General features: G+C 35.5%; 1 protein-coding gene across 1 annotated transcript in view; it reads right to left on the bottom strand.

Moving 5' to 3' along the window:
* Positions 1-5,338: 5,338 nt before the first annotated feature.
* LOC121383210 (protein ABHD14B-like) overlaps positions 5,339-12,438 on the bottom strand; it is an 8,606-nt gene continuing 1,506 nt past the window's right edge. The window contains exons 2-5 of the mRNA XM_041513091.1: positions 11,946-12,127; positions 9,978-10,140; positions 9,061-9,293; positions 5,339-7,334 (exon numbers count right to left, since the gene is read on the bottom strand). Coding sequence (XP_041369025.1) covers positions 7,149-7,334; positions 9,061-9,293; positions 9,978-10,140; positions 11,946-12,101 — 738 coding nt within the window. The 5' untranslated portion in view covers positions 12,102-12,127 and the 3' untranslated portion in view covers positions 5,339-7,148. The remainder of the gene's footprint in view (positions 7,335-9,060; positions 9,294-9,977; positions 10,141-11,945; positions 12,128-12,438) is intronic.

Below are 12,438 nucleotides of genomic sequence, written 5' to 3'. Positions count from 1 at the left end.
ATACACTGTTACAGCGTTCCCATCCACATTATTATAATAATAATTGTGAAAATATTTTAATTCAAGTACTAGATTGGAACATCATAACATTCCCTCATACGCATAAATCGGTTCAGAAGGATCAAACAGATTTATCAGAAATGTCGAGTTTGCTAGATCGTATTACATTCACAAGTGCTGTTACTATAATACAACTGTTACTTAACCAGTCTTTCAGTCAGTTTTATGCCTGTAATCCTGTTGTGTCCGATGTCTGTTCATTGGTCCATTAGTTTTATACATGTTAGTTTTGTACTTTGGTCTACAAATCCCAGATATGCTTGTTTGTGATGATAACCAATGGAATTTCCATAAAGTATTACCTTTTGTGTTGTGATTATCATTTGGGTTGAGGGTATTTTCTATAAATTACTTTTGTTTGAACAAAATGGAAAGTTTGGGTTTTTTAATAAAAGAAACAAAAAAATTATCCATAAATAAATAATGATAAATTATTATAACTTATTTTCCCAATGCATTTTATGATTTGTGGGCATTTTGCTGGATGATATTAGTTTATAAGCACTCACAGGGTTCGTAGCGGTCTTTAAATTCATTGAAAGTCTTTCAATTTTAAAAAATATATTTTAGGTCTTTGAATTGTAATAAAGGTCTTTAGATTCTCACAAATCATAGCCAAAGCAATGATGATATCTTTTACAGCTGCATGCACTTGATATTTTCCAGTTACAAGGTTTAATCTGTCATGATGCATGTAAAAAAATCTCAATTGTTTGCTATGGACAGCAACGTAAATGAACTGATTTGATATTTTTATCGCATTCTATTGTCTTTGACCACTGTGTAAGTCTTTGAAAATGGCAGGTAAAAGTCTTTGAATTTGTTTGGTCTTTAAGGCTATGAACCCTGACTCATCCTCATGAACACTCTTAATGCCAGACTTTCAATCCATTCTAAGTTACAACACCTGAAGATAAATCTGCTGTTTCAACATTCAGGGAGATGCAGATACCAACTTGCACAGTTAATAAGATACAAATTGTACTTCACTTGCTTTTATGTCGCTATTATTTGTATTAACAGTAATCTTGTGGCAATATTTAACAGTTCATTAATAAATGTTTAGTAAGAGATGAATAATAAAGCCAATTTGAACATGTCTACTAGTTTGTTAGTTATTCTAGGAGTGAACAGAAAAGATAACAAAAGAATTCTGCAGAATTAAATATTTTGCCTACCAGTAACCTTTATATCCATTAATGCAACTATAAACCAAGTTTAAGTGACCTAGGACTTTATAGTTCATATTTGTTTTGTTTAACGACACCACTAGAGCAAATTGATTTATTAATCATTGGCTGTTGGATGTCAAACATTTGGTAATTCTTACATATAGTCTTAGAGAGGAAACCCGCTACATTTTTCCATTGGTAGCACCATCCCACTGCCTTTGGTATACCAGTTGTGGTGCATTGGTTAGAGCGAGAAATGAGCCCACCAACAGGGATCGATCCCAGACTGACTGTGCATCAAGCGAGTGTTTTACCACTGAGCTATGTCCCGCCCTTATAGTTTGTGAGAAACTGATCTAAGCGAAACTTTAATGCCATCACCGTCAGAAAATTACTGGTAATGCCTATATCTCACCATTTTACTTTGTAAAGGCAAGACAAAAAAAAACAATTAAGAAAGTTTAACATCTGTGGAATACATCCTCTTGATAAAAGTATGGTGGGCCACAGGTACAGTACGCCTCGACCACCACCATGATAAACCCTCATATGTATCATTTCTTGTTCCAGCCAGTTCACCACGACTGGTATACCAAAGGCCATAGTATGTGCTATCCTGTCTGTGGGATGATGCATATAAAAGATCCCTTGCTACTAGTGGAAAAATATAGCAGTTTACCTCTATAAGAGTATATTTCAAAATTAACAAATGTTTGAATCCAATAGCCGATGATTAATAAACCAATGTGCTCTGGTGGTGTCGTTGAACAAAATAAATATTTTAACCCTCGTATGCATGTAGGTTTTTCCCCCCCATCCCAATCGGTGTCCCAGGATTTGTGTAGCAAAGACTCTGGTATGTTCTGTCCTATCTGTGGGAAAGAGCATATGGAGCATCACTTTTACTGATGAAAAATGTAGCAGGTTTCCTTGGGTGTCAAAACCAGGACGGGATGTAGCCCAGTGGTACAGCGCTTGCTCGATGCACAGTCGGTGGGCCCATTGGGCCATTTCTCGTTCCAGCTGCTTATCGAAAAGAGTAGCCCATGAAGTGGCAACAGCGGGTTTCCTCTCTCAATATGTATGTGGTCCTTAACCATATGTCTGATGCCATATAACCATAAATAAAACGTTTCCTTCCTCAGTGTCACAACCAAACATTTGATATCCACTAGTCCATGATCAATAAATCAATGTGCTTTAGTGATGTCTTTAACAAAATCTTACTTTGACTTTTTAAAAAAATCCCATGCAGTTAATTGGAAATACAATGTATATTAGTTTGTTTAATGACCATTTTCACAATGGCATTCTGGACGAAGTAAGAGAAATGTATGTAGCTCAGTAGTAATAAGGTTGTTTTGTTTAACGACACCACTAGAGCATACTGATTAATTGATCATCTGCTATTGGATGTCAAACATTTTGTAATTCGGACACGTCATCAGAGGAAATTTGTTAAATTTTTTCATTAGCAGCAAAGGATCTTTTTATATGCACTTTCCCACAGACAGGAAAGCACATACCAAGGCCTTTGACCAGTTGTGCACTGGTTGGAATGAGAACAAAACCAATCAGTTAACGGATCCACTGAGGTGGTTCGATCCTGCAACGCAAGCACCTCAAGCAAGCACTCAACTGACTGAACTAAATCCCGCCTCTCGGTTGTAGTGCTCAACTGAGGTACAGTGGGTCATAGGGTCAGTCATTACACAATGTGGAACCCAGTAGCGGATCCAGGGGGGTCCTGGGGTCCAGACCCCCCTTTGGAAACCGACCATAACCTTTAAGGGGAAATGTGATTATATTGTGTAAAAGGAGAGATCAATCATCACATCTGGACCCCACCCACCATTTCAGAAATCCTGCATCCATGCCTGTTCAACCGATATTGGTATGGCCATAGCGACAAATCTTGCTAGCATAACTAGAGAAAATAATTATTAAAGTTTTGTCTTTTATTAATGACTTACTGTTGGGGGTCACTTACCACTATTCAAGTTTGTAGAAAATAACATTTCTTTTATTAAATGTTTCAATGGTGAATTGTTATACCAGTTTTTACAATCTCTAATAACATTAAATTGTTTTCTCAGAATTCATTGTTTGGCATATTTATTTGCCAGAAGTCTTAAATATAGGTCTCCAATTGCTTAGTTATTAGTAATAAATTTTAACAATTTTATTATTATAGTTCAATCATTTCATATGTAGCAAAACATATCACTATGACAATACCAATATCTGGTGCCAATCCCACACTGATTATTATGTTGTTCCATTATAAATTGCATATTAATAATTATTAATTATAAAATATCTTTTGGCTTATTTGTAGGATTAACATATATGGCAACAGCAGGTTTCCTCTCTGGTGTTTAAATGACTGTTAAGACAGAGATATCCCCTTGTTTCCTACTTTGGTATCTTTACTACATTGTTAAATGTTACTATATCACAACAGGTTCTAGCCAGTGCACCACAACTGGAAAATCAAAGATCATGGCATGTGTTATTCTTTCTGTAGGATGGTGCATATAACAGATCCCTTGCTACTAGTGTAAAGATGTAGTGGGTTTCCTCTCTAATTACCAAATGTTTGACATTCAACTGCCGGTGATTAAGAAATCAATGTGCTCTAGTGATGTTGTTGAACAAAGAAACAAAATGTAATGGAACAGACAATCATACCATGTGTAAATAAATCAAAACTGAACAACCATTAAAAAACCTTTTACTACAAAATAAATATTGATTACACACCATTAAGATGCACATATTACAGTATATGCAAATTAGTTTTCAAACCGATGATGTGAACAACTGTTTCTAGTTATTTAAACACAAAATATATTCTGACTAAATATTAACAATAAAAAAAAAAATAACACCTCAATCATTAACATTGTAACATAAAATGTAATGATTTAAATTAATTTGTAAATGCCAAGTATGTACAACAAATGACCATTAATATTTTTATTATGCAAGTTCCCCTATATGGATTATGTTTACTGCATATTCAAATAAAAACCAATAAGCAACTAAGACTAAATTGATACACATATCCCTATTCAGTTTTGGAACATACATTATATTGTTTCATATGATTAATCTTCGTACCTTGATTAAGTGATAATGAATCAAAGGAGCAATTCTTAATAAATTCACCCATCAATATTTCCCCCACCCCACCCCAACAATTCATCCAATTCTAGACAACCAATGCCTCAAATACTGTGTTTAAGTACTTGAAATGATTTATGAGAATGTCAAATATCATAATCCAATGCGTATCATTTTAGAGCGACATCATCACAACATCACAATTACACTAGCAACGATTCCAAAGAGGCAAAATGAAATAAAGATCACACATGCATGCAGCCAATGCCTTTTTGTTGCATCAATTACAGAAAACCAAGATCAATGCATTTGTGCTGATACAGTGTTTTACAGCGTGGTACATGTTCTGTAGTGTGAACAGTTAAACTGTTTTAAGAGCTGAATCTAATTCAAATCTATACTCTTCAAAAAAAGTAGGGGAACCTGAAATATTAATGTTAATTTCAACTATTAGACTGAACATACGTTTTGACCACAGACATCTTAGTAAAGAATGTTCAGGTCTGTTTATCAACACACCGAAACACCTTCCATAGTTTGCACATGCATCACGCAGTTGCCTCATTCTCGATTTTGACAATTTCCACAAAGGTGCATTAATCACTGTGGAACATTATTTCTGTCAATCTTTTTCATTCTGTTGCTCATACAGTTGTTATTTGTTTTGTTTTTAGTCATTTTTATTGTTTGAATTTGCGATTTACTGATAAAAAAAACATCAACTTTCAAATTTCACTTCTGACCCTAATCATCCTTCAAGATCTTTGGTGCTCATAAAACCTACTGTCATACTGAACTACTGGTTGTAATGTTTGCCCAATTAATTCACTATTATCATATAACCATTCCCCACAGCTAATATACCTTACAATTTTGTAAATTCTTATTAGAGTTCCCTTACGTTTTTTGAAGAGTAAAGATTTAAATTAGATTCAGCTCTTAAAATTGCTAGAGTAAACTGCAAAAGTTGTGACATCTTGTTCTAGGTGTATATAAAAGATCCCTTGCTGCTCTTTGGTAAAAATAAATTGCTGCTTTTCAGTAAAAGCAGCCTCTTGTTTAAGACGTCATGTACACCCACTAGCATAGGAAGTGGGGGGGGGGGGGGAAGGGGTGTGTGCCCCTCCCATGTTTTGGCACATTCTTATGCCCGTGTGTAAACCTGAGTTAAAATGTGTTGGGATGTTGTTAAATATACATTCTTTGCTTTCTTCATACCTCAATATGTTTTATCACATAACTCTGGTAAAAACTGGATTAATTTTCTTCATGTTTACCTTTAGATTTTTTACAATTAGTTATTTAATTAAAGGTTTATACAACTGCCATGGAAGCAATTCTGAAACAGTCAATAAAACAATTACTGTATTCCAATGACTACTTTATTATAATGTATATTCCACTATAAACTAAAAGTAAAAATAACAGTAGCGATATCCCTATAGATACATGCCATGAAAATCAAAAAGTAGATTATATCCCACATTAGCTATTAAAGTTGTTAAAAAATGGTAAAAATAATGAAATTGATATGTACATTCACTTTTAAGCATACCAGTATGATAACCTGTTGAATACACATATTGGTATCTCCACTTCAGTGTCCAATACTTTTCATGTGTAAAATCAGATTTTAAAAATCAACAACAATGTATAGCTCCAAACAAAAAGTCTGATTCAATAATTCATCAAAAGATAATGATAAAACTATGGACTTTTCAGTTTAGAACACTAACAGTGAACTGTGTTATTGCTCAAAATGTGCCAGCACTAATATTTCTTATGTTTTGCTTATGTTAAAAAAGAAAGAAAGAGAAAATACATTTAGTAGTTTGCTAGTATGGCATCCGTGTGACACCCACCAATGAAGGCCACACCCCTCTCATTAATGTGACAGACCAAAACCACAAGGCCACCCCTATCCTACCAGTTACACACATCAATCAAGGCCACACCTCTTTCATTAATATGATTGTAGACATGACCTCAAGGTTATACCTCCCACGGTGTGACCCACAATCAAAAGGCCACACCTCCCCTACCAGCATGACAAACATTAATGAAAGTTAAAAGTTAAAGTTTGTTTTGTTTAACACCACTAGAGCACATTGATATATTAATCATCGGCTGTTGGCTGTCAAACATTTGGTAATTTTAACATATAGTCTTAGAGAGGAAACCTGCTACATTTTTTCTCCCATTAGTGGCATGGAATCTTTTTATTTGCACCATTTCACATCACAGGATAGCACATACCATGACCCTTGATATACCAGTCACAGTGCACTGGCTAGAACGAGAAATAGTCAATGCCGACTGACTGAGATCGATCCTAAAGTGACTGCGCATCAGGTCAGTGCTTTACACCACAGGGCTGTCCCCCACCCCCTACCATTAATGAAGACCACACCTCACTCGTTAATATGACAGACAATAACCACAGTGCCACACATCTCCTGAGAGTGTGATGGACATAACTGCGAGGCTACATCCTCTTATCACTGTGACTAGACAGTCACACCCTCCTACCAATATAATGGACTCAACTGCATATCATTTACCAGGGTTTTGGATAATTAAATGGTTACACCCTCTTTCAACTGGTGGTTGTAGCTGATCAATACCTTTCATTTAGAAAACCAAAATCAACAGATTAAAAAAACAAACAAATTATAAAATAAAAAGCAGCTCATTCATTCATTCACTAATGAAATCACATTGTTAACCTATTTACATAAATAATTTACATGGGAAAAGTTATCATCGTTTAACAGTTCATTATGTTTCCAATTATTTCGACAAAGTGGAGAGAAAGTCAAAGAGTCCTTTATGAAATTCAGCTGGGTTGTCTAAATAACAGGCATGACCTGCCCCTTCAATCATTAAGATCTTTTTCTTCGGCAGAGCCTGGAGATTGGTCTTACTCTCGGCTCCTAAATTAGTATCACGACTTCCAAACACGATCAACGTAGGAATCTGAAAAATAAACATACTGAAGTTTGTTTTGCTTGAACACCTCCACTAATGCACATTGATTAATTAATCATTGGCTATTGTGTGTCAAAATATTTACATGTACACTTATGTCACATTAGTCTGTGCAGCACAAAAGTCTGCGCATGTTAATTATGTTACATTACGTCTTGAAACAAGTGTTGGGGTATGTTTGTAAACAAACAAACTGGTAGATAACAATTTGATTGAAATAAACTCTGAATTAATGCCCTAAAAGTATACTTTTGCCAGCCTCAATCAATTCTGTATCACCTGCCAACACGTGTATTTCACCGCTGTAATGATCAACCTTGTATATTAACTTACACAAGTTTACACAGAAGCTTCAATACATACCTTATTGTAATTTATGAATCCATAAATGAAAGCAATGTTTTATTTTATCTGTTAATGTAAACATCCAAGCATACTTTGAATTTCCCTCTGAGTGACACAACTCAAGCAATATGGCTGCCCAGGCTCTCAAGCTTACACTGCCTATTATTAGCTAGTCTGTTTCAAAATTATCATTGATTGTGCTATATTTCTAACGAACACTATTTGTGCTCATTTACACAGTTAATAACAATCAACTTTTGTTGAATAATAATAATAAATTTTGACATTGGCCTTTTTTATATTGTCATTTTGTGTTATCCAAACTATGGAGCATGCAACACCATTTATATTTATCTCATTTGCATAATCTAAATTTTCCTGAAACAGACTATAATAGGAAGTGTTTGTTATCTAGAACTTACAAAACGTCTGATCCATTACCTGTTGTTGTTTTTGTGAATATTAGCAACAGAAGTGGTTGTTTTAATGTTTGCTGCACAGACTTGTGTGCCGTCATGCAGGCCAGTAAATACAGGGGGGTGCCACTAAAAATGCGCTCATTACTTGAGTTTTAAATTTTATTAAATTAAAATAACTTTCAGTAGTAACACGTTTATTGTTCCATTGCACTGTGGTGGTGAAACAAATATTTTTAAAGAAAGATTTTAACTTAAAAAGATAACACAAATGCTTAGGTGCGCAGACTTAGGTGCCACCAATGTAGTGTAACAACAAAGCAGGGTCCAACATTTTAATTAATTATATAAGCATTGTTTGTAATTTTTTGAAAATTTATTGATGTACAACAGTCATAAATTTTGTAAAATCGCTATTTTATTCTAATTTTTTTACTGTTATACATTGATAAATTCACAAAAAAGGTGAAACAATTTTTATAATTACAAACAACGCAACTTATTTAGTTAAAATACACATTTTCAAACATCCCTTTCCTGACTTGTTTTACGTAATGATGTTCCATCTGATGACATGACGTCATTTTCTGAGGTTCATCAAAGGATAACATTCAGATTTTTAGTCACGTTGTCCAATCATTGAGTAAATCATATAATGGCAGGAAGTTTGTAATTATAATTTTTTTTCTCATGAAAACATAAAACTGTACATTTTTGTACGACTGTTGGGATCTTTCCACCATAAGAATCACTAATAAACTCCAAATTTTATCATGTATTTTTATTTTCTTAGAAGCCTTCCTTACAATCGGTTGATGCTGCTGTAAATAATATATTATGGTATGTATTGTGATACATGGAATCTGTATTGCGATCTTTCACAATACAAAAATTCTCATAATACCTATCCCTATATACAATGTTAGAACTTCATCATACAATTTAAGACTCACCTGACTCTTGGAATATTTATCCTTATACGTTGTTGTCTGAACTGGGGCAACAGCAACAAACCCTTGTGCTCGTGTGGTGGCCGATTCGGGGTCAGAAAACAGGAATGGAAGTGAAAAGCTGCCGCTCATGGACGGACTAACAATGACAGGTTTTGACAGTTTCAGGCCAGCAATAAGAGCTTCCATGAACTTCACTTTATCGTCCACTTTGACCTTGCTACTCTTGCCATAACCTAGAAAATAACAACAAAGTTTGCATCAGTGATTCTCAAAACCTACACATTCAGTGTCCTTAACGAGATGTCTCAAAACCTACACATTCAACACCCGACAGAAGGGTATCAAACTCTACACATTCAGCACACGACAGAAGTGTCTCAAAACCTACACATTCAGCACCCGACAGAAGGGTATCGAAATCTACACATTCAGCACATGACAGAAGTGTCTCAAAACCTACACATTCAACACCCGACAGAAGTGTCTCAAAATCTACACATTCAGCACATGACAGAAGTGTCTCAAAACCTACACATTCAACACCCGACAGAAGTGTCTCAAAACCTACACATTCAGCACATGACAGAAGTGTCTCAAAACCTACACATTCAACACCCGACAGAAGTGTCTCAAAATCTACACATTCAGCACATGACAGAAGTGTCTCAAAACCTACACATTCAACACCCGACAGAAGGGTATCAAAATCTACACATTCAGCACATGACAGAAGTGTCTCAAAACCTACACATTGAGCACCCGACAGAAGTGTCTCAAAATCTACACATTCAGCACATGACAGAAGTGTCTCAAAATCTACACATTCAGCACACGACAGAAGTGTCTCAAAACCTAAACATTCAGCACCCGACAGAGGCGTCTCAAAATCAACACATTCAAAAACAGAAATCTGTTACCTGGAAGATCGACGGCCACTGCATTGTACCCAGCATCTGAGGCCAGCTTCAGTGTGTTGATAACAACCCAGTTCTGTGAGGTGAATGAGCTGCCGTGTAGAAACAGGATGTCGAACTTCGGAACACCAGCTGGTTTGGAACTCTGGGTGTATATCGGCAAAGTCTGAAACGTTAAAGGTAGAGTAAACTCAAACAAGAGATTTATGTGTAATTTTAGAGAATAAAAAACCATGATTATTCCTGATAACTGGGGGCAGCCATTTTGTTTCGTTTTTGTGACGTCCGGTGGTATGGCTTGGGGCGAAGTGACGTCAGCTCCGTCCATCTGCTCTATGCACAGTGTAAACAAACGCTCTAATTTACGACAAAGCGCTTCGCTTTCATCAACCTGACTTGTAAACCAACATAAATGACTTGATAGTATAATAAACTATTTAACTAAATATATTTCAATTTGCATCAATAGAACGGAAATGGAGTTATAGTATTTTTCTTTTTTTAAAATCCAAAGAAAAAAATGCATATTATTAGCCCTATTGGTATGCTACGTTCAAGCAAAAACAACCACTCACGATACCCAAGTGATAAATTTTCTTTTCTTTGGGACTACATAATTGGTCAGTTTTGTGATATTAGATGGGAAAGTCTACTTAATCAAGGGTTTTACAGAATTACTTACAGTAATAAAGAAGGACGGCTGATCGATTACGATTAGAGGGGTGTTCGTAACGTTAACACACAATACCCTGTGATCTTAATAAAAGAGGCACATATTTTTAGTGTGTCTAGACACAGTGTTTGGGGACCGTCTAAATATACACCTGCCAATCAGGAACCACAGGTACAGGACATGGAAAGAAAAGACCAATTAACTAAGAAAACACTCCAATTATTATTTTGGCTGCGCCCGTTATATATAATAGCCGTCACATTTAACCATTTTATTAATTAACTATACGATTATACTTGTTGATATTAAGCAATAATGTGCATTATATATCGTTGAATATGCATACCAGGTCAAATGCCTTGGTTGTCCCTTTCTTTAAGCAATCATTAGTAATCTCTGAATCAAATTAATGTTCAGTTTGCATTATGGTTTCTGCCAACTGCAGACAGAAGCAAAGAACATATATACATGTAAATTTATTATTGATTATTATTTTACAATTATTACATTTCCATAAGTGTGCAAATTGTACACAAATTCAGGGTGTGTGTGTTTACTGTGTGAGTGTGTTTATGTGTGTGTGCGTGCATGAGTGTGTGTGTGTGTGTGTGATGACTATAATAATATAAAAATATTCCTTAAAATATTTTAATTTGATGTACATTTTTGTACCCTTCTCTACCCCACCCCCAAAACAAAAGAAGACGAAATAATAAGAGTAGTGTCTATGCTTGTAAAAATACTGATAATTGTTGATAATTGTAAATGCCTGCACATAATCATATTAAGTTTCAGCAGACACATTTACAGAAATGTATGCAGGACGATCTAAACTGTGGATTGCAAACTTAACAGCATCTTATCATATTTTAAACTACGGCTATATATCAATTTGAACAGTTGTCAAAAGAGTGAGGACATGCACCTACTGTAGCCACAAAGAATACGGTACTCTGAATACATCACAGGTGCGACCCATTCAGGGGCGGCACAATGTACAAAATAATGGTACGGCTCGTGATTGCCAGACTCTCCTTTCAAATTACTTGTAAGGACACTTTCACAGATATAGCAAATATAACACACACACACACACACACACACAAAAGTGGTACGGCCATGGCCATACCATCTGCGCCGCCCCTGCCATTGCACCTAAGAAGGCACAGCCTGACATAGGCTATATGTGACGTCAGGTGCATCAAGCAAGAGCTGTACACTGTATACAAGACAGAGGTGTACAAAATTATCAGAATTAACCCTATATCTTTCCTTACAACTTCATGAACTTCACTAACCTTGTCCCCTAGTGTGATGGACACAGTGTTTCCAGTGTCTGCCATTGTTTTACTTTTAGGAGCATGCAAAAACCTGTACACGGCGATGACTCCAACGAAAAGTCCCACAATGACAACAACAACGGCTTTATTCAAGTGGATTCCACTCGGACTCATTATTCAGTAGTCGATGCTGCCATGTCCTAAAACAAAAGTTTGTTGGATTCGTTTAAACATATATAACAACACCACTATAGTTCTTCCCACAGGGTACGCCTTTTTTCATACTATGGAATTTACTACAAGTTATTTATTTCTGAGCTGATTGTTTTCTAAATTGCACACAAAAATAGCAGGGTTTTTTTTGTTATTTTCAAAACACACCAAACTGAAATTATTTACCAAAAAACATTTTTGTACGAGGATGGGACGGACTATAGTTACTGTCGAATTAAATGTGCATTTTCAAATGTGCACACTTGGTCATTATTGCACTACTGTCACATGTATCTGT

This window comes from Gigantopelta aegis, chromosome 10 (genome assembly GCF_016097555.1).
Source record: "Gigantopelta aegis isolate Gae_Host chromosome 10, Gae_host_genome, whole genome shotgun sequence".
Taxonomy (NCBI): Eukaryota; Metazoa; Mollusca; class Gastropoda; order Neomphalida; family Peltospiridae; genus Gigantopelta; species Gigantopelta aegis.
This window is presented reverse-complemented; position numbering and strand designations above follow the sequence as displayed.